General features: G+C 45.5%; 1 protein-coding gene across 2 annotated transcripts in view; it reads left to right on the top strand.

The window, feature by feature from the left end:
* LOC126191288 (methyl farnesoate epoxidase-like) overlaps window positions 1–23,795 on the top strand; it is a 184,985-nt gene that overhangs the window by 107,141 nt on the left and 54,049 nt on the right. The window contains exons 4-5 of one of the 2 annotated variants that reach the window (XM_049932101.1): window positions 12,638–12,792; window positions 15,167–15,412. In XM_049932101.1, the coding sequence (XP_049788058.1) occupies window positions 12,638–12,792; window positions 15,167–15,412 (401 nt within the window). The remainder of the gene's footprint in view (window positions 1–12,637; window positions 12,793–15,166; window positions 15,413–23,795) is intronic. The other variant, XM_049932102.1, reaches the window with a different exon arrangement.

Here is a 23,795-nt window from a genome sequence, read left to right as displayed (position 1 = left end):
TGACGACGGCCACAAAAGCCTGCAGACTTACATACAGCATGTGGAATTGCTGGAAGACGTCCCGCTCCCTACAAGACAACGCATGTGGTTCCAACATGACGGGGCGCCGGCACATTTCAGTCGTCGTGTGCGTCGATTCCTGGACCGACGGTTCCCAGAAACGTGTATTGGCAGAGGTGGTCCTGTACCATGGCCTGCTCGATCCCCAGATATGCCCCCTCTGGCGTTTTTTGTGTGGGGAGAGATGCGCAGCCTTGTTTAGACTACTCCTGTTGCATCAGAAAAGGATCTGGTTGCCCTAATAGTAGCAGCAGCAGGAACAATTCAGGATACTCCTGGGGTTTTTGCCCATGTCAGACAGAATATGATCCGACGGTCTGACCTTTGTTTACGTGTCAATGGAGTCATTTTTGAAATACTGTAATTGAAAGTGGGTTGTGTTAATGTGTTGTCTCTTGGTCATAAATAAATGGAAAAGTGTTTCCTGGTTTAATTAATTTGCCGCCAGAGAACTCTTCCTCTACCGGTTTAAATACTCCTCATAGGAGGAAATGACATTAGGGAAAAATATTTGTTTTGATGTCCCCTACAACCTCCCAGAGTTTGTCGGTTTAAATACTTTTCACCCCGTATATCCACTGATGAGCTTAGTAGCTAAGTATCAATTTGGTTCATTTGTGGAAAGTTATACAACAATGACTGTGCGTGGAATCTATTCGACAAGTCACTGATGGGTTTTTGGATGTATGCGGCACCATATCTCTACACGTAGGCCACGCATTTCCCATAAATTATGGGTCAGTGGTTCGTGGATGCCGAACTGGTGCTCCGTCAGGTTCAGATCAGACGAATTTGGTGAACAAGACCACAATGTGAGTTCACTGTGAGGCTTCTAAAACCATTGTAGCATTATTCTGGCCTGGCGACGGTGACAGTTACCCTGCTCGAAAATGCCATCGCCATCGTTGAATACACGAATCATGAAGCAATGTAGGTGAACTGTAGTAATGTTCACATAGTCCACAGTGATGCTACTCCGATTACTACCACAGTAATAACATAAAACTGCCCCAATGGTCTGTAACCACAGTGCAGAGCAAGTTTCGATCTCCCGTTCGCCTCGATGACAGCGTGTACCGACACGACTATTGGCCTAGTGCTGTGTGATTCATCTGACCAGCAATATGTTTCCTTACATCACGGTCCACGCTTGTTGATGCTGTGCCTGCTGGATTCGTAATTTGTGATGCCTTTGAGTCAATGTGGGAACTTGTAGGGTTCGTCAGCATTTAAGAGTGTACTTCAAATCATGTCTGCACCAGTATTGTACTCTGTCGTTGCATGTGACACAGATAGCCGCCTATCATGCTTTACAGAGCGTGCATCCCTTCGATCACAAAATTCTACGATTAGGAGAGGTCCTCCAAATCTTGTGGTATACTCGTGGTATGTTGTCCTTCTACCACTTTCCATAGATGCTTGGGGCAGTAGCGCACAAAGAGTCGATGAAGATCGGGATTTCCGATGATGAGGATGATTTATGGCAGAGGGCGATAAACAGCATGGTCATCAGCAAGGTCATCAGCGGCCATTTCCGAGATCCTCATTCCAGGCTACAGGCTATATGACTGTACCATTCTTTAAAGGCTTTATGTCAGTTGATTTCGGCCCATATCATCGCTACAATGATTCCCCATTCGTGTGTGCTCTACGTCCATTAATCGTGACCGAGCCAAATATCTCACAAAATAAGCATCAAACGAAAAAACTACAAAGAACGAAATTTGTCTAGCCTGAAGAGGGAAACCAGATGGCGCTGTAGTTTGTCCCGCTAGATGGTGCTGCCATAGGTGAAACGGATATCAACTGCGTTTTTTTTACATGGGAACCCCCATTTTTATTACATATTCGTGTAGTACGTAAAGAAATATGAATGTTTTAGTTGGACCACTTTTTTCGCTTTGTGATAGTTGGCGCTGTAATAGTCACAAACATATGGCTCACAGTTTTAGACGAACTGTTGTTAACAGGTAGGTTTTTTAAATTAAAGTACAGAACGTAGGTACGTTTGAACATTTTATTTCGGTTGTTCCAATGTGATACATGTACTTTTGTGAACTTGTCATTTGTGAGAACGCATGCTGTTACAGCGTGATAACCTGTAAATACCACATTAATGCCATAAATGCTCAAAATTATATCCGTCAACCTCAATGCATTTTGCAATACGTGTAACGACATTCCTCTCAACAGCGAGTACTTCGCCTTCCGTAATGTTCGCACATGCATTGACAACGCGCTGACGCATGTTGGCAGGCATTGTCGGTGGATCACGATAGCAAATATCCTTCAACTTTCCCCACTGAAAGAAATCCGGGGACGTCAGATCCGGTGAACGTGCTTCGAGGACCAATCCACCTGTCATGAAATATGCTATTCAATACCGCTTCAACCGCACGCGAGCTATGTGCCGGACATCCATCATGTTGCAAGCACATCGCCATTCTGTCATGCAAACATCTTGTAGTAACATCGGTAGAACATTACGTAGGAAATCAGCATACATTGCACCATTTAGATTGCCCTCGATAGAATGAGGGCCAATTATCCTTCCACCCATAATGCCGCACCATACATTAACCCGCCAAGGTCGCTGATGTTCCACTTGTGGCAGCCATCGTGGATTTTCCGTTGCCCAATAGCGCATATTATGCCGGTTTACGTTACCACTGTTGGTGAATGACGCTTCGTCGCTAAATAGAACGCGTGCAAAAAAGCTGTCATCGTCCCGTAATTTCTCTTGTACCCAGTGGCAGATCTGTACACGACGTTCAAAGTCGACGCAATTCCTGGTGCATAGAAATATTCAACACCGACGTTTTTGAGATTCCCGATTCTCGGCAATTTGTCTGCTACTGATCTGTGGATTAGCCGCGACAGCGGCTAAAACACCTACTTGGGCATCATCATTTGTTGCAGGTCGCGGTTGACGTTTCACATGTAGCTGAACACTTCCTGTTTCCTTAAATAACGTAACTTTCCGGCGAATGGTCCGGACACTTGGATGATGTCGTCCAGGATACGGAGCAGCATACATACCACACGCCCATTGGGCATTTTGATCACAATAGCCATACATCAACACGATATCGACCTTTTCTGCAATTGGTAAACGGTACATTTTAACACGGGTAATGTATCACGAAGCAAATACCGTCCGCACAAGCGGAATGTTACGTGATACCACGTACTTATACGTTTGTGACTATTACAGCGCCATCTATCACAAAGCGAAAAAAGTGGTCCAACTAAAACATTCATATGTCTTTTCGTACTACACGAATATATAATAAAAATGGGGGTTCCTATTTTTAAAAAAAACGCAGTTGACATCCGTTTGAGCTATGACAACGCCATCTAGCGGGCCAATCATAGAGCCATCTGGTTTCCCCCTTCAAGCTAGACGAGTTTCGTTCTTTGTAGTTTCTTCGTTTGATGCTCATTTCGTGAGATATTCGGCCTGGTCACTATCAATGGACCACCAGCACGTAAAACATAAGGACGAAAGTAACTTTCGCATGGTGGCTAATTGCCAAGTAACATAGCTTGATGAAACTTGGACCATACGTAGAAAGACCTGCTGCAGTTAGTATAGACGGCAACTGAAAAAAATATTCAATGAGGCGAACAGATGTGACACTTTTATTCAAAGACCATAATTACACTGAAGTTACCACAATTCATGATGGTGCTACAGGCTTTGCAAAAGGAACAACATGCTTCTTAATTGGGTGTGTGGGTGTGTGGTCACCACTGACATCAATGCATGCTCTACAACGTTCTACCATGCTGGTAAGAAGGTCTTGGGGAAGGGCATTCTACTCCTCCAGCAGCACAGATGGAAACTCCTGGATAGTCGCTGGTATATGTCGATGTACTGCTACATGTCTTCCCAATACATCCCATACATACTCAAGGGGATTTAAGTTGGGGAAATGGGAAGGACAGTCAATTCGTTGCATATCCTCTAATTCCAAGAGCTCCTCAAGCTTTGCAGTTGGATGCAGTCGTGCACTGTCACCCATTAAAATGTAGTCAGGTCCAGATGCACCCCTTATAAGACACACATTGGCTAGGGGTACAGTGTCACAATATCACTGACCAGCGAGTATATTGTATTCAAAGATTTTGCTGTTAGTACACCCATGCAACTTCACACCTCCCCAGGCCATAGCACTTGGACCATGAAAACAACAATGTTCCTCAGTGGGCTGTGTGTTCTCTCCTCTCACCATCTGAGGGTACGTCCAGCATTCTTGATCATGTTGGTGGTCGAGGTGCTGTGCTATGTGGAGGCATAACGTTGCGTCGGTGTAATGACCAGATCTTTGAGCACATGCACTCATCAGTCAGTGTTGCTGTCACATAGTGCTTCTTCCCTATATGCATCTTTTCAGTGTTGTATTTAGCCCTAATGTGATTCTTATCTATGTCAATGCATGACTGTGTTGGACAGTGCAGGTGGAAGAGAACTCGGAGTGAGGGGATATTTAGCAAATGGACTGGCCTTCCCATCCCCCTACTTAAATTCCATTGAGCACATGTAGGATGTTTTGGGGGAATGTATTGCAGTATGTCCACATGCTCCAATAACTATCTGGCAGTTATCAATGGCGCTGGTGGAGGAATAGAACGCCCTACCACAAGGACTTTTTGCCAGTCTCATGATCAGCATGTGAGGCGTTGCAGAGCATGCATTGCTGCCAGTAGTGATCGATCACAAATCCTATTAAAAAGCATGTACCGCCCCTTTCAATGCCCAGGGGACCACTATGAATTGTGGTGACTTGAGTGTAATTATTACTGTCTTTGAATAAAAGTATCATTTCTGTTCATCTCATTATGCATAGCTTTCAGTTACCTTCTCTACTGCACGGTACAGTTCTTTCTACACTAGGTCCAAGTTTCATCGCTGTGTTGCCTGGCAGTTAGCCACCATGCAAAAGTTACTTTCGTCCTTTAAGTTTTCGCTCACCAGTGTACTTAGCTTTCCTACAGCGTCATGTGACTGCAGCGCCACCAGATGGCATTCAGTTTAGTGATGGGCAAATTTCATAATGTTTTGGCTCATCAGTGTATGTACAGTGCAAGGAAAAATTATCAGTCTTGTATCAATCTTGTATGGAATTTCCTTACAGATGCACTGCAGGTTTCCAGAATCCTTCCTACAGACGTAGGTCTTGCATTCGCGTAGCCAATACTCATTTTTGTGTGACTGTCACATTCCGTATAGCTTCTTAAAGGCTGGTGAGAATTTAGTGGAACTGTTCCTTATTATAGAATTAGAACCTCATAATGATATTCTTACTCTGCTAAATATTAGGTTGGTGCATAAGATCATAACGTTTTTCTATAAGTTTAATATACACAACAAATATACATAACAGAGAGTTTAGTCATCAACTGTATCTTCTCCTTCACTTTTTACAACAGTCTGCAAACACTAACTTTTCGATGCTGCAGCTGTAGAAATCAGGTGGTTTTGAGTAGAAAAACTCGTCAAGCCATGTTCTGACCGCATTTTCATCTGGAAAGCAAGTTCCTTGAAGGTTGTTCGACAGAGATCAGAAAAGGTGAAAATCTGAGGGCTCAAGATCAGATGAATAAGGTGTGTGCAGAATGACTTCACAACCCAACTGCTGATAATGCTCTTTGTCAGTCTAGCAGAATGAGGGTGGGCGTTAGATTGAAGTAGCATCACTACTTGCTCTTGGACAGCATCTTCTAGTATGATAAAGAAATTAGGTTAAGTATATTTGATTTTTTTTTTAATTTTAATCTGATAATTATATATATATATATATATATATATATATATATATATATATATATATATATATATATGTAGTGTTTCATACTAGTATGTCGTGTTACCAGTTTGGCACAGCTTTGCCACAGGAAACACGAACGCGGTCGAAGACGTCCGTCTTCTAGTCGGCTCCTGAGCGTAGTCAGAAGGAGGCTAGTTTCTGCTTACGCAAAGGCTTCTATTATTTGGAAAAGAACAGCCCGGATTTCTTTACGTAATCAGTATGTAGTTTATAATCACCTAAGGGACCTTTAACAATGAACAATAAAAAAATTGCATTTGCAAATGAAATCATTAACAAATGGGGCAGCTATGAGTTGTGTAGAAGACAAGGAGCGGCCTTCTGTCTACGACCAGGATGCCGCAGAATTCTCTGCTGTAGTAAAGGCTGCTTGATATTTACAAAAATAATATGACATGGAGGTAAAAAAATATAAAAGAAAAGAATAGAATAAGAAATGTGGTAAACACTAAATATATTCAAACAATTCTCACTAGCAAATTAGGGCTTATTTATAAACAGTATAACTGACATAAGTACTTTTCTAACTGTATGGTGCAATCAGATTTCAGCCTGCACTGTGCTGTATCCTTGGTTCACGTTTTTGTCACAAATTACAGTCATTACTTTGCTCCTTCGTTAAAGACAATTTTTGTACCGTTCAACACCTTCATAACAATAACTTGCCGATTTACAGTTTCGAACATAAATTACTTGAATTTTATTAATTAATAATGTTTTCTGCACGCTGGCAAGACCGCTCACTTTTATAGCTTAAAGTCGACCTTCTTTACGTTTTCACATTACAAGCAGAGGTACATTAAAATCTGAAGATCTACCAAAGTTTCTTACTGTCATCTTTTATTTAGATCGAAGCGGAACTTCAGTTCAGCTTCTGTTAAAATGTTTCTTTGACTGCGCAATCGATGTATTAGCGTCCGCGCTAGATGAGCATCTTTACAGTTATGTAAATTATATAAAACAAATGTCTTTCAAAGAATGTGTCTCATCTCATAAGTTGATCATTTAATATAGGTGAATGCCTTTCCAAGGGTACTCACAGCTTTCATACGACGGAAATCCCAATAATATTACAATCTGCAAGATATCTCAATTGTTGACAGCAAATGTCGGCAGTGATGGTTACACCTTGGAGAAGCAGTCACAGTACAACACACCGTCGCTCACCACATGCATAACGTCATCTTTTGTGGATGTGCACAAGTACAGGGAGTTGCTGCTTAATTTGGGCTCTACCATTCCTTATTCCTATAAGGATATCATTTCTCATTGTCAGTAACGGTACAGGATAGCGACTGTCGTTGTTGCTCAAGAGCCAATTGATGACGAGCAAGCGAAGGTGCACCCGCTGATTTGTGTGATTTTGGCTTAGTGGATACGGTACCCATACACCCGATTTTTGAACATTATCCTCTAAATGCAAGCGTCGCATTATGGTGGAATGGCCACAGTTCAACACATTTTCCAGTACTCGAGTACTCTGACTTGGATCATTGTGCTGTCATGCGTTTAAATAACCTTCATCAAACCACAAAGGGCTTGCTGAATGTGGAGAGTTAACCATGAAAACAATTTTCTTGCCGTGCTCTGTCCAGCGCCATTATCTCCCACACGGTGCAAAAGTTTCTGAGAGTTTCCGTTGCTGTCACCCCTATACTGAATTCAAGCAGAAGAATATGTCGGAAATATTCCGATTTCTCTACTGGTCACTCCATTTTCTAGCGTTCACAGCCGCACTCACAATGTCCAAATGACAAAATGACAATATGTACACTTAAACAGCAACAGTGAACCTCAAATAAGATATGACAACCGATAGAGAAACTCACAGCTACTGGAATAAGGACATGCAAAGCAAAAACGCTGCGAACTTATGCACCAACCTAATATAATTGCTTTTTAACTGTGAAAAATGTTCCTGCTTCACAAATGGTTTATTATACCAACCGGTTTCTATTTACGCGTGCATGTGTTCACCGAGAAACCAAGGACCTAAGTACCAGCTTGCAATATAGCATGCCCGCATCTCGTGGTCGTGCGGTAGCGTTCTCGCTTCCCACGCCCGGGTTCCCGGGTTCGATTCCCGGCGGGGTCAGGGATTTTCTCTGCCTCGTGATGGCTGGGTGTTGTGAGCTGTCCTTAGGTTAGTTAGGTTTAAGTAGTTCTAAGTTCTAGGGGACTGATGACCATAGATGTTAAGTCCCATAGTGCTCAGAGCCATTTGCAATATAGCGTAGAATATCATGCTACTGAGAGGTATTCCGGTATTTATTTTAAACATACCCCAGTCCAAGAGAGAATACTGACAACTAACTTACAACTAATGACGGACAATAGAGATGACACAAATTAAATCTGACTCCTCAACAATTTGAGGAACACAGAAAGTTATCAAACGAAATAAAACAATGCCTCTGAAACACGAGACTCATGTACGAGGCTCTGTTGTGTAGAGGGATACGAATCCCATAAACCGTGAATCACGTGTTCCATATCCTGAGCTTCGGAAAGTAAAATCGCAGAAAATATTCCTTAGGTCACAGCTACAGAAGTCAATAATTTTTTTTTTTTTTTTTATGGAGCCATTCAGACTTAATGCTGATATAAACAATAGACGAGCAGAGCACGCGAGATGTATATCTAACACAGACATATTTCACGAGGGAATAGTAAAGACGGTACCATCGCAGAGATACAGTGTTGCTTAATGTACTCAATGGCGCCGCATAGCATCACACAAGGTCCTGAACCCCTATGTTGGTGCCAAAAGCAATCTGGCAACTTTTGTTCTCCTCAGAAGCTACGCACATGGGTATGTCCATCGTAACGCTGTATGTAGAACGAGGACTCATATGAAAAGTCCGCGTGGTCCCACTTGTGTGTACAGTGTGAAACGTCCCCTTAGAACAATTATACATGACTGTGCTTAAACTGACACACAACATTTTTAGCGCAACGCAATCTGACTTTGAAAATTCCCTACAAAAGAATGGCCCTGACTAACATTAATCTATACCTTTCACAAATCACTTACCTCACAAAAATCTTCATTACTCGAACTACTGCAATACAGCGAGCGCCACTACTGCTAGCTAAATAAAAGATTCAAACTACGGAAGGCACTAACTACTGATAGGCATAGTTAGCAAATGAAAGATTTTAATAGAGAACAAACAATGTATTTACCTTAATAGTCATAATATATATAGCAGTTCAGACATCCATTCTGTACTCAAAAATCCGCCATCTCATTTCCCACATCCACCACTGCTGGCGGCTCACCTCCAACTGCGCAACGCTACGCGCTGTTCACGTCCTGCTGCCCAACACTACAATGGCAGACAACAATGCAAACTAGCCACAGACTGCACACAGCACAGCCAGTGATTTTCATACAGAGCGCTACGTAACGTTGCCAATAAGAAAACATAAACAGCCTACTTACATAAAGAAAACATAAACAGCCTACTTACAAGTGTTGTTGTTTGGCGCACCACTGCCAGTACACCTCTCTCTGCTCTTGTGTGCGTCATACTGTCTGTGGTTGTCCAGTCCATGTCATCCCATCTGTGTGGTTTCTTGCCTTGCTAGAAACAAGCCCACTTCCTGACTCGAGGTGTGTGTGACGTGGGTGTACAACCCGGCATGGCCGAGCGAACAATGTCTTTGCCCTTAAAGGCACTAGTCATGTGGGGCCGTAGAGGTCATGCACGCCATTAAGGAATGGCTGTCCTGAACTCACTGATTCCATGTCCTACTGACAGTCGTGGGATATTGATGCGGCCAGCAATATCACTGAATCCATAAGACACGATCCTGCCACTTTTGAATGCCAGCATGTGTTGGTCCATTAAGTAGCTCATACACAGAATGCTTATATTGCTACAACTACTTCTTTTTTGACTGTGCTCAAATGCTGATCATTTGTAAAGGGTTGCTTTTGTAGCGCTTGAGCCTCGGTAGATGTAACTGTAGCAGATTAGCAAACAAGCACCGAGTAATATTGTTTCCTAGCAGATCACTCACCTGCGGATCTTCTGGCCCAGACGTCGGCCTTCGTTTCTTACAACAAGTGTTTCATCGCCTTGTAAGGGATTTATAAAAGGGGACAGTAAGGAAGTTACAAACAGTGGAACTCGGAATAATCTGGAAAAACATGTATTAAAAAAACACGTAAGTGAAACCGTGTCACAAGTTTCCATAGATTATCTCTCACAGAATGTTTCTGTTGGACGAGCTATAGACTTTCTGTGTGACGAGTTAAAAATACCCAAGCTCACACAACAAAACTGTCTTCAGAGTAAAGACCGGTCTCTAGAGAGAGCATAAAAATGAAATAACGGGTATCACTATAACAGAAGAAACTAACAATGGGTCCACGATTATGACACGAGTAAAACTAGACGGCAAAAACAGCTTATCACGCTACTGTAGATATAGAGCCAGTATCTTGCTTCGCTGACGTAGCTGTAATACAACCGCAACCATTAAGATTGCGATGTGCTTCATAACTCCAAACATCACGAGTGGCTCGCGGATGACTAACCTACGCTGTTACCAAAGTAATGGGAAGCACTAACCATTAAATGGCGATAACTGCCGCGCACTGACCATCGCATTGTTGGACTCCCGTTGAAACTGCATCGGAATGGGCTAGACCTGCTCCATCATGTAGCAGACTCTGTGCATGAGCTACGGTACACCTCCACGGTACATGAAAAGGTCCTTGTAGCCAACCTAACATGGGTGAGAGGTGGAACCGTTCCTGCTGCCCTGGTCGCCTGGAGCGGTCGATTTCCGGCTCTCTGGATGAATAACCTGGAACGCGGGAGAACGGCATGTCCTTCCGGCACCCCGTGGCTTCAACGATGATTCTAAATAACGGCCAGAAAACCAAGCTAGATTTCGCCATCGTGGGTGTTTTCTATATTAATTAAATGGCGAATGTCAAATATGTCCTGTGCCTCAAACCGATGGTTATCTATGTAGACAATACCTCGGTAGTCTCTCCAGACTTGGCAAAATTAATTTAGTAGCATCAATTCGTTACACAAGTTTGATGAGTTGTTAATTAAATGCCGGCCGCGGTGGTCTAGCGGTTCTAGGCGCTTCAGTCCGGAACCGCGGGACTGATACGGTCGCAGGTTCGAATCCTGCCTCGGGCATGGATGTGTGTGATGTCCTTAGGTTAGTTAGGTTTAAGTAGTTCTAAGTTCTAGGGGACTGATGACCTCAGATATTAAGTCCCATAGTGCTCAGAGCCATTTGTTGATTAATTTACCTACTGGACTGAGTTAGGTATCAGTTTACTCGGATTTTAGGTGTAGTTCGAATAAGTGATCAGAATTAAAGGATTAGTTTTCTTACTCCGTATTCCTTTGTGGTGATGACTGGTCTGGACAGATGCTATGGCATTGCCACTTGCGTTTTCTGCTCCAAAAAGTCACTGTATTACACTTCCCTTAACAGGAACAAACTGTAGGAAACAGTCCCTAACGAGATAGGAAGCAGAAGATGTCATATGGACGTTTGGCCGAAATTCGTTCCAAGGGAGGTACACAAACTTGAAGGCGGAGATAAAAGACCTGTAACAGCGTAGATTTAAGAGATTAAAAGCAGAGATGGGAACATACAAGGCAAGAAGAAATTTTCTGTACGTACTAGTAATTCACTTCGACACGCAAGAGAACAGGGGTCTGACTCACAGTCAATAGTAGCGACAGTACCCTTCGAACAACCAGATGCACGTCTTCCAGTAGGGGATGAACGGCCACTCGCAGAAGTGCAGACGTGCCTCGCCTGAAAGGGTTGTGGAAGGATGACTGGTCCCACTAGGCCGTTGCCAACAATCCCCTCCCAGACACTGAGGCTGAACTGGTGCAGATGGTTCGCCGCCACCATATCATGGGAACTCTCCATATGCCTTAGGTCAGTATTGTGAATGTTGACGATACCAACCCTCGTAAAGGTATCCCCGGCCGTGAAAAGGTTGGATGCCAGAAATCCCAACACTGTGGTGGCTTGTGCGATGAGCCAGCGGGGGCAAGTCCATAGCTGATATCGCCTGTACCCATTATAAGTGATGAGGCAGTGGCAGTTGTGGAGAAAGTTTCATACAGTTTGACTGACCCCACACTGGCACAGCGCTGATATCGAGGTCACTGTCAACGATTTTTTATCTCCACCTCCCTTAGAACGCATTTCCGGCTACATGTCCGTTTGATTTCTCGGCTTCTTTTCGTCTAAGGGACCTTTTCCTGCCGTTTAGGCGGCCGGTGTGGCCGAGCGGTTCTAGGCGCTTCAGTCTGGAACCGCGCGACTGCTACGGTCGCAGGTACGAATCCTGCCTCAGGCATGGATGTGTGTGATGACCTTAGGTTAGTTAGGTTTAAGTAGTTCTAAGTTCTAGGGGACTGGTGACCTTAGATGTTAAGTCCCATAGTGCTCAGAGCCATTTGAACCTGCCGTTTGTTCCCGTTTAACAAAATCACCCTGTATATCCCTGTATATAGTGCACCTGATGCCATTATGAGGTTTGTTGCATGTCACTTTCATGGCGCTGCAATTTTAATGACCGATAGTGTACCGTACAAAGCGAGACAAATATGTAGACGTTACTGAAGATGATGGAGGTAAATCATGGATGCTCATCAGCTATTGTCTAGAAGTGTTTACAGTGTTTCTAAGGTGGAAACGAACGTGGAAATCATACTGGGTAATCACTGTACGTCGGTCTACAACAACAGGTATGCTTTTCAACGACGGCCCAGCTTGGGTGCAGCAGCGGCGCTTTACTCTGCGCCATCTGCGGGACTTCGGCTTCGGCAAGCTCAGCATGGAGGGCCGCATCCTGGAGGAGGTCGAGGACCTGCTGTCTTCCATCCGCAACAACACTGTCGAGGTCAGTCGGCCCTTCCTCATGCCTAGAATTGTAAAACTATCGTAGGCTGCTGTAGACTTTGATAAGTAATCGTAGACTTGCTGGTTCGCAGGAGAGCTTCTGTGAAACTGGGAAGGTAGGAGACAAGGTACTGGCAGAAGTATAGCTGTGAAGACGGGGCGTGAGTCGTGCTTGGGTAGCTCAGACAGTAGAGCACTTGCCCACAAAAGGCAAAGGTCCCGAGTTCGAGTCTCGGTCCGGCACACACTTTTAATCTGCCAAGAAGTTTCATATCAGCGCACACTCTGCTGCTGAGTGTGTAAGACGTCATGGTCTACTGACCTTCATTGCTTACATATACCACCCTCACAATCATATTCCACAGATCAAGACGCTCCATTCGAACCCAAACTCGGTAAGATAAAGTCAGTGTTGTATGAATTCATGTAAACGATACGCAAATAACTAATACATCGCAAGTGCGCACTACAGTTGAAATACTCGAGGCTGGCATACACACACACATTCAAGACACGACCGTCACAAAAGCTTTTATTTCGGGAGAGGCAAACACCGCACGCCAGGACGCCGGTCCCTTGATAGGTTATCACTGGGAGCTATCTATGTCGGCCAGTGGCCGCCCATGGAGCGGACAGCGTTTGCCCAAGTGAAAGGAGGAACGACCTCATGTTTGGCTTAAAAGCAAATTCAGCTACATTGTGTGGGAGCGCCCAGCCTTTACAAACATAGCAGGCAGTTTCAGAGATTTTCACAGGGAGACAGCAAACGCCAAACGCCGATGCTACAGATTTCCAGATTGGTCACCTTAAACGAAACGTCAGTCTCCCATTTTAGAAGAGGAATGCTGATTGGCAGACAATATTTCTGACACCTTGAGCTGAATGAGTAATGGAAGAGACCGAAAGATATACCCCTTCACATCTGGCGTGGAGAGGGGCCGTTCGGTTGTCTCTCTTGGAGCGATAACACATAACGAGAGCGTGTGCGCTCGTACGTGTACTCAAAGAGCGAGGAACAAGTCTCTCCTCAGTACTTCACTGGGAGAGCACCTCTGTTGAGAGCGAATCGGAGTGCGACTCTATATTGAGTCCTTGCGATTAATCGTTGTTCACTGTGTTGACCGCCACACTTATTGTGCGGTGTGAATGGACAGAGTTACAGTTAAATGCCTGCGAGTGAATTTTTGAGTGGCATCACAGTGGACTCGTTATCTGACCTGTGTACCACGCCAATAGTTAGACTAGGGGCGAATAGGAACCCTTGACTTCATCAAGGTGTAGGGAGAGTTTGATTGGCAAAGGTCAGTCCAGATAGAACGAGAGTTATCTTATTTGTCAGCAGCGCAGACAGCAGTCATCGCAGCTTATGGTATTGTGCGCTACAGCTCTTGCAAGCCCCATATTTCCTCCACAACAATACACTTCACTGCATTTAACACGCGACAGCCTCGACCGTATCTAGCAACATTCTAATGGATAATTATTCAAGTTGAGTAGGTGCGGCTCTCAGCCATTCTGCCAAGTGAATAACAATCTTAAACTTTGTATAGAAATTTCATCAGCCGAATTAACGTGTTCAGTTCATAACTAAAAGTGCCATTGTGATTTCTCAGAATTTTTGCAAAAATAAGTAATAATTTTCGTTAGTTTCATGCTTTTCTTACACTAACTAGCACTACTCCAGTACCCAAGTATCCCACTAGTTACATAAGAAATTTCGTGAATTTTTGTGTCATTTCCTTACAGCGGACGACTCCAAAAGATATTTATTGCTGAAAGTTTTTCAGGCATTTCTCTTTAGGACGTTAGGAGCGTCTGTCTGACTTCTGTAGAAGTGAGGGGGTGGACATTGCATCTTGCAGGAGCCACAGGGTAAAGGGTACATCTCAGATTAATCCAATGCGCAGAATGACAGAATACCACCCACACGCTCACAAGTGAAAATCTCATTCTAGACAGGTACTGTATTGAGACTTCCTGGCAGATTAAAACTGTGTGCCGGACCGAGACTCGAACTCGGGACCTTTGCCTTTCGCGGGCAAGTGCTCTACCAACTGAGCTACCCAAGCACGACTCACGCCCCGTCCTCACAGCTTTACTTCTGCCAGTACCTCGTCTCCTACCTTCCAAAACTGCGAGAGCTTCTGTAAAGTTTGGAAGGTAGGAGACGAGGTACTGGCAGAAGTAAAGCTGTGAGGACGGGGCGTGAGTCGTGCTTGGGTAGCTCAGTTGGTAGAGCACTTGCCTGCGAAAGGCAAAGGTCCCGAGTTCGAGTCTCGGTCCGGCACACAGTTTTAATCTGCCAGGAAGTTTCATATCAGCGCACACTCCGCTGCAGAGTGAAAATCTCATTCTAGACAGGTACTGTTCGGCAGGTGACGGAGCTGTTCCCGGTGCACATGGTGAACATCCTGTGGGCCATCACGGCGGGCGCGCGCTACGAGCGCCACGACGCGCGCCTGCGACAGCTGATAGACGGCGTCCAGCGGACGTTCCGCTCCGGGAACCCCACCGGCGCCACGCTGGGCCGCATCTTCCCCGTGCTCAGGACCCTCGCCCCCAGGCTCGTGGGCTACGAGCAGGAGGTCCAGTCCAGGAGGGAGCTGTACGGCTTCATACGGGTAAACTGTGCTCCACAAGCCAAAATTATTTATTCAGTCGTGTGGCTAGGGCCCGCCGTACTCGCGTCCGTCGGCCGTCGTAATTTAATATATTATTTACCACAAAAATTTGTTGATGATGGTGATTGTTGCTGACTTACGTGGTGGGCCTTAATCAAAATATTTCATTCACTTTTGATTTACAATTGTGGTGTGCGTACTGTAAGACCTTCGGTACACACACCATCAGATTATTTGACTAGTTGCTGTAACGAAGTAGGCGAGTGTCAGCAATATGTCTCGTGGTCTTCTCGTGGCGTGTTTATCTTCTGCCGTTAGGTCAGACGATAGAAATGGCTCAAATGGCTCTGAGCACTATGCGACTTAACTTCTGAGGTCATTAGTTGCCTAGAACTTAGAACTAATTAAACCTAACTAACCTAAGGACATCACACACATCCATGCCCGAGGCAGGATTCGAACCTACGACCGTAGCGGTCGCTCGGTTCCAGACTGTAGCGCCTGGAACCGCACGGCCACTGTGGCCGGCGACGATAGAAATGCCACTTGCACGCTTAGAGTAGCAGAGTGACAATGACCAACTTTAAACAGGACTTGATTAATTTTCACACACATTTATTAAAATAATAAAAATCGTAAACCTTACTGAACTTGATTCTGGATGCTATTTACAATTGACAATCTGAAGTTCCTTTGGTCTTGGTACGTTAATCTTATTCTCACATATCTCTGATACTTGACAAAGTGTCTTCATGGCTATGTACAGAAATATGATAATCTTATTAGGCGCAGATTGAAACTTGTCTATAGACTGGTACAGACAAATGCCGACTGACTAATCGGAGGTCTGTACACTCGTTACAATAGCTCAAGCGTTCAGATATCACTGCGCGAGTATGATCCGTGAGGAGAAAAGGTTCTACGTTAGCAGCAATCTCATTGGATGCGTGACATATTAATATGCGGATCGGCGGAAGCAGAATTTGGTCCGTCTCTAAGACAGCGCCATCTCGTAGTGCGGAGATGGACGAGCACTGCGCCTGTGCTGTTGTGCTTAGCGGGGCGCGCTCTAGTGGGAAAGTTGTGTACGCGCTGACTACGAGTAACTATGTACACAACAACAATTAAATGCTTTTGTGAAGTTCTCTTTTTTTTAACAATATTAAACTTGAGTGGAAATTATTTTTTACGTTAATGAATCTTAAAGCATGAAAATATAACTTTTCATATTAATTTCCTCGGCTAGTCAGTTCACTTTAAAGCAAAAAAGTTTATTAATTACAATTGCGGCCCTCACATGCGCGAGAGTATTTCTTCTTACCTCCGTTAACCATTGCATTGTAGTCTGAATCATGGCTCTGGCTCTCGGCTGTGGTACTGAAAATATTAATCTTAAAGCTACGTATTATCTGCAACGTCGGGCGGCTGTGGAGAAAAGTGTATATTATGTTAATAGCGGGCGAGTTTTTCGCTACCGCTAATTTTTATAAGTTAATATCGCCACGTAATGGCGTCGTTGGCTGCATCGGCCGCTGCGATTGCTGAACTGTAAATTGCTCGAATGCAGGTTAATTCAAAGGAAGGTGGACATGAAATCGGGATCACTTCTTACAAATTAAAAGTGCACAATACTATTAAATCAATATATTATCTGCGTAACTGGTACAAATATGCTTACATTTGCCAGCACTCGCAATATGTCCGTCTACACACAACCAAGACAAAAGAAGAAGACGACTAAAAAATTAACAAAAGAGCGTATCTTGTCGTTTCTTTAGATCATTTTGTTATATTTCTTTGCCCTCGAAACTTACACAGAGAAATTATTATAATACTGATACACGAGAAAAATGTATATTATTCAATTTTTAAATGTCTCTTCTTTATAAATACTGTCTTTTAAGTCTTTTCTTATCTTTTCGCTGGGGACGCTATACCGTCGGGCAGACCGTTCGCCGGCTGCTGGTCTTTCAATTTGACGCCACTTCGGCGACCTGCAGTCGATGACGCTTTTAGGATGATGATGAGGACAGCACAACATCCAATCCCTGGGCAGAGAAAATTCTCCGACCCAGCCGGGAATCGAACCCGGGCTCAGAGGACTGACAATCCGTCACGTTGACCGAACAGTGGCTAATTAGAAAATTAATTAATTAAGGAAATGAATAAAACTGAAAATGCCCAAATGAAAGACATGAAGACATTGCGGATAGTACAAATACAAAAGAAACATGCTCCTGTAGCAATGAAATGAAATTCGTGTCGGGGGCGACACCTGCTCACGACCCGACGTTCGATAGAGCAAGAGAGCCATCTATCGACTCGTTCTCCAGACGTTGGTGTAAGACTGGATCGTCTTCTCGAAATTAACTAAGGCTCCGTAAGTGTGATCGATGTCTATCTCGGCTTCTTCGTCTATCTCATCTCTCACCCGTCACACCCCATCTGTCCGGCGGGTCGGTAAATGTAAGTCGCAAGTAATTAGCGAAGTCGTGCCCATATTTCTTATGCTGTTGCAGGAGGAAATGTCAAGAATCAATTTTGTCCTTTTCCGATTCGTTATGCACGTAGCCCACCACCATTCCCCGTACCCACGCCACTGCATTGGTTTTTTGGACCGGGAAATAAGATTCTTGGGGGAAAAAAGTGTGTCTGATGAAATTGTGTGAGGGGCGGAGCGTAACAGGAACGCCAATGTCTGTTGTGCCAAGTGCCACACTGGAGCCGTCCCACTACATGCTAAACGATGTTCATCAGTGTCCAGTGGTGCGCAGCCAAAACATAGTGGAGTGTCTGCCAAATGAATCGCGTGCCGCCGTTGATTCGTTGCGAACTTCCTGTTTACCACCACATACCATGTTGAGCGTACCGACGTTGGGAGGTAAACGTTCCGTATAACGCGCCATATCTGTCGCCAGTTCTTGACTGGGTATTTCTTTTCCAGGGTATTCCTGGGGCACCGGCGCAGTAAGAGTTGCTATACATCTCGCGTCGTCGATAGTCGTGTTGTTGGGAAGGAATCTCTGACATAGCTAAGCTTCAAAAAAAAAAAGACTTGAAGTGTGACAGCTTCGGTGAAATATGGCCCACATTGACTGGGGGCAGCATTGAAGTGGGCGCTAGTACATCGGCCAACGCACCCGAGATATTGCGAAATTGACCGCGCCACTGTCGTAAAATCGTACTGACGAATAACGCCCGTGCCTTTTCATATACGTTCACTAGACCACCCTCTCCAGGTGGTAGCGTAAGCGTTGTGTATTGGATCTTAAACAGGTGTCCCACACTCACGTAGGTTCCGAAAGTTGCTTGTATCCGTGATGCCATTGTGCGCGTTAAAGGCAGGACATGCGCTACGTGAGTGAGTCTCGGTGCTAGGTATACGTTAACATAGGTCACCCTCTGAATCATATCCAACGCTCTTAATTTCTGTAACAGCACCATTGTCCGCATCAACTTCAATATGCGTCGGTAGTTATCCGCTGTTGTCAGCTGCACATCCGTGTGGAACGTAATACCTAGGCATTTTTTGGTCTTAACTAACATGAGCGGGCCTTCCTCCCCCGGTTGTAATCCTCGACCGACATTCATGCAACATGATTTCTGTAGATTAAGCACGCTTCCTGCCGCCATCCCGTATCTCTGTATCCATGCCAACGCCGTACGCACTTCTTCGCCTGTCCGTGCCACCAGCATCACATCGTCAGCATAAGCGCGGCAATGAAAGGTCAGTTGTGGCAACGGCACTCCCTCCAACCGTCCTCGGAGACCATATAGACAGGGTTCCAAAGCCATTGCATACAAAAATATCGAAAGGGGGCAACCTTGACGAACTGACCTTGAAATAACAATGTAGTCAGTGCCCCGCCCATTCACCGAGACCTTTGATCGCACGCTGTGTAACAGTCGCATGATCACTAGCATGAAGGCCTGTGGGATTCCCAATCTGCCCATCACCGCATGCAAAGAGGTATGATCCACTCTGTCGAAAGCATGATCGAAGTCAATAGCGACGAGTGCCCCATGCACTCGGCATGCCGCTGCTAATGCGATGATATCTCGGTAGTCAGCGAGCGCCGTATGTACGTTACTCTTACCGCCGAGGCAAGTTTGATCTATGAGGAGTCTATCAGAAATTGAAGACCGCAGGCGAGCCCCAAGGATACGCGCGAAAATCTTATGGTCGCAGTTCAAGAGAGTGAGTGGTCTATAATCTCCTGGCCTTCTGCCACCGCGTGGTTTGGGTATTGGGATGATGATACCCTCCGTGAATTCGGCAGGTATCTCAGTCTGCGGTAACATGAGTTCGTTGTACATCTGAATCCAGGTCCGTCCCATGAGGTATGCAAAGGCGCGGTAAAATTCAATTGGGAAGCCGTCCTGTCCTGGGGACTTGTTGGGAGCCCCCCTGGCAATTGCATCTGTCAGCTCGTCCTCTGTTATCGCTGTGATGAAAGTATCTGCATCCAGTGGTGGTCCTCTATCTGGCATTTCCGAGATGACATCCTGTAGTGTCTCGTGGTTCACTTGTACAGGTCCATATAACTGGCGGAAATAGTCAGTAAACACATACGCAATATCACGCTGGTGTACAACTTGCTGGCCAGTTTCAGGGATTAGTTCCCTGATCAATGTCCTGCATCGTCGTTGGCATTCACGTACTATGTGGTGCATGGAGGGGGTTTCGGCAGCAACTGTGTCCACCAATCTCGCCCGGACCATTATACCTTCCATTCTTAGTCTCGTCAGCTGTAATAACTTGGCTTTTATCCTGCGCATGGCCGTGTGCCTTTCCGGCGATGGTTGTTGGGTCATCAGCTCCCTCAGGGCTGTAAAATAAAAATCAGCCGTCGTGCGGTTCCACTGCGATTTGTCCTGCCCGTATCGTATCAACGTTCTCCGTAACGTTGGTTTTGCGCATTTAATCCACCACTGGAGAACCGAGGTGTATGCTCGTTGGCGGCGAACGCAGGTCTCCCAGGCCGCCTCTATCGACCGGCGACATTCAATGTCACGTAAAAGTGCACAATTCATTTTCCAGTAACGCTTACTCCGCCATATCTTCTGACGCGTTAGTGAAATCGTACAGACGTACGCCATATGATCCGTAAAAGCCGCTGGCCAGATTTCGGCATCCAGTATCGCCGTCCGTAGAGCTCGTGTCACATACACTCTATCAAGTCTACTCGCCGAGTGTCCCGTTACAAACGTATAACCCGGTCTGTCGCCATGCTGCAGTTAGCCGTGCGGTTCTAGGCGCTGCAGTCTGGAACCGCGAGACCGCTATGGTCGCAGGTTCGAATCCTACCTCGGGCATGGGTGTGTGTGATGTCCTTAGGTTAGTTAGGTTTAACTAGTTCTAAGTTCTAGGGGACTAATGACCTCAGAAGTTGAGTCCCATAGTGCTCAGAACCATTTGAACCATTTTTGAACCATGCTGCAGTTCCCAGGTATCCAGAAGCGCCATTTCGGTAATCAACGCACGCAGTTCCATGCATGGCACATAATGAGGTACTTGGTCCTTTTTGTCGACGATACAATTAAAGTCGCCGCCAACTATATAGTTATCATAGTGTCCAGCGAACAACGGTGCTATCTCTTCGGTGTAAAATGTCGCCCTTTCTCTTCGTTTTGTGGAGCCAGATGGCGCGTATAAATTGATGAAACGAACGCTGTCGACAGTGATTGCTATGCCACGTGCCGAAGGGAGAGACATGACGTCCTCCAGTCCTATTCCTTCCCTGGTGAGAATCGCCACACCGCATCCACTTTCATCGTGCACTGAATAATGTGCCTCGTAGCCGTAGAACTCTGGCGGCGATGTGAAACGCACTTCTTGTAGGAGTACAATATCCACGTCCGCAGCGCGCAACATATCTTTCAGCATTTGAATTTTAAGCGGTGTCCGAATGCCATTAATGTTTATCGTGGCAATGCGGTGCGCCTGGCGTGTGTTCATCGGTTGTAGGGCGGTGTCATTAAGCGTCTATCTGCACCCCCGGCGCTCCTCACCACACTAAGTTGTTCAACATTTCCCGACCCCTCCCGGCCTCTGGCCAGGACTATTCTCAATCATCGCGTTCGTATTTTCATTCTGTTCCTGTTGGTCCATTTCTTGCGCCCAGTCCCGCAGGAGAGTTCAAGTTATCGTCGCTGTGCAATTCCTGCACCATCATCTCGGTATCTGTTGAATCCACTGGTCTCAGATCGATACTGTCGTTGTCGTCCACTGTCCCCTCCGTACTATGGCTAGCGTCAGCAGAAGTCAGTCGACGCTTCTTTCTTCTCTTCGGCGATCGCTGTTTCCGTTGCCTTGCTTCCGCTTCGGCTGTTCGGGTTGCGTATCCTCCGTCTTGGGCCTGGCCTATCACTCTCTCGGTGGAAGCACTGGCAGCCACCACGGATGAGCCTGTAGCGGCCGTCAGCTGCATCTCTTGTGTGGTGTCCTGTGTCTGCTGTGGTGGAACCGGTGGTCGGAGTTCCAGTCCTTTGGTGTCCATGTTCTCTATAGGGGGCAGCTGCTGTTGCCCATCGGAAATCTCCCTCACGTCGCCTCTCAGGGCTTCCACAAAGGTCAACGGTAAGACAGTCATCTGTTGTGGCGCCTGAACGTCATCGCGTGGAGTTTGCACTAAATGTCGCTGGAGGCATTCCGAGCGGACGTGACCTTCTTTCCCGCACCCCGAGCAAGTGCGAGGTTGCCCCTCATAGATTATAATCGCTCGACAACCTCCTATGCACAAATAAGAGGGGACGTGCTTTCGCAGTTCTATCCGTATTTGTATCACCCCATTTAAAACGGGGTACGTGGTAAAACTCGTCCATTTTTCGGCCACATGGGATAGAACTGTACCGTATGATCGAAAGGCGTCTGTAACAAGTTCAGACGGGACCTCAAACGGAAGTTCGAAGACTCGCATAGTGTGGATCCCCATTCCCACGTGATTGACTGTTACCGCACCAACATTCCCGTCGGCATGACAGAAACGATACCAGTTCGGTGATCGTTATAGAAGTCTTTCGCAAGCAGCCTCGTCAACAAGCTTGACATAGACGACGCTTGAAACGATCGATAAATTGATTCCCACGATTTCCTGTGGATCGATTTTTACCTCTTCTCTTAAGAAACGTTCGATCTCGTGTTCCTTTGGTCGTGTATAGTCGTTCGCAAAACTGAACTTCAAAGTCGTTTTTCTGTACGAGTGTGCCATCTCGTTCTAGCCTCACAACACCGCACACGCGAAGCTGCTCCGGCGTAAACAAACAGGCGCGCGCACCACAGCGCGGCCGGCAGGCAACACGGTCCGCACTGTGTCACTGCCGAAGGCAGACTGCCGCTGCGATTGCTAGACTGTAAATTGCTCGAATGCAGGTTAATTCAATGGAAGGTGGACATGAAATCGGGATCACCTCTTACAAATTAAAAGTGCACAATAATATTAAATCAATATATTATCTGCTTAATTGGTACAAATATGCTTACATTTGCCAGCACTCGCAAGATGTCCGCCTACACGCAACCAAGACAAAAGAAGAAGTGAAGACGACTAAAAAATTAACAAAAGAGCGTATCTCTTTAGATCATTTTGTTATATTTCTTTGCCCTCGAAAAATTATTATAATATGGATACACGAGAAAAATGTATATTATTCAATTTTTAAATGTCTCTTCTTTATAAATACTGTCTTTTAAGTCTTTTCTTATTATTTCGCTGGGGACGCTATACCGTCGGGCAGGCCGTTCGCCGGCTGCCGGTCTTTCAATTTGACGCCACTTCGGCGACCTGCAGTCGATGACGCTGATAGGATGATGATGAGGACAGCACAACATCCAATCCCTGGGCAGAGAAAATTCCCCGACCCAGCCGGGAATCGAACCCGGGCTCAGAGGACTGACAATCCGTCACGCTGACCATTCAGCTACCGGGGGCGGACAAGCCAAAGTAGGAAGTCCGGATAAACAGGAGCCTTCGATACCATCTGCAATAATATACAAAGCGAAACAACCAGAAAAACAGAACACAATGGTTGCAGACATAAGTACAAACACACACATACACATACACACACAATGACATACAAGAGAGTGTTTCACAATTCACGTTACATACTTCTAGTGGTTGTAGAGGGGAGTTAGTAGATCAAGTTTTACATAGGAACTCATGTACGGAAACGTCATTCAACGGCGCTAGGGAGCGCCAAAGTTGTCAGTGGCAGCGCCTCTAAATGTCTGTATGTACAAGGTGATTCAAATGGTTCAAATGGCTCTGAGCACTATGGGACTCAACATCTTAGGTCATAAGTCACCTAGAACTTAGAACTACTTAAACCTAACTAACCTAAGGACATCACACACACCCATGCCCGAGGCAGGATTCGAACC

The sequence above is a fragment of the Schistocerca cancellata genome, chromosome 6 (assembly GCF_023864275.1).
Source record: "Schistocerca cancellata isolate TAMUIC-IGC-003103 chromosome 6, iqSchCanc2.1, whole genome shotgun sequence".
Classification (NCBI taxonomy): Eukaryota; Metazoa; Arthropoda; class Insecta; order Orthoptera; family Acrididae; genus Schistocerca; species Schistocerca cancellata.
Note: the sequence above shows the minus strand (reverse complement) of the source record. Positions and strands in the feature narration are given on the sequence as shown.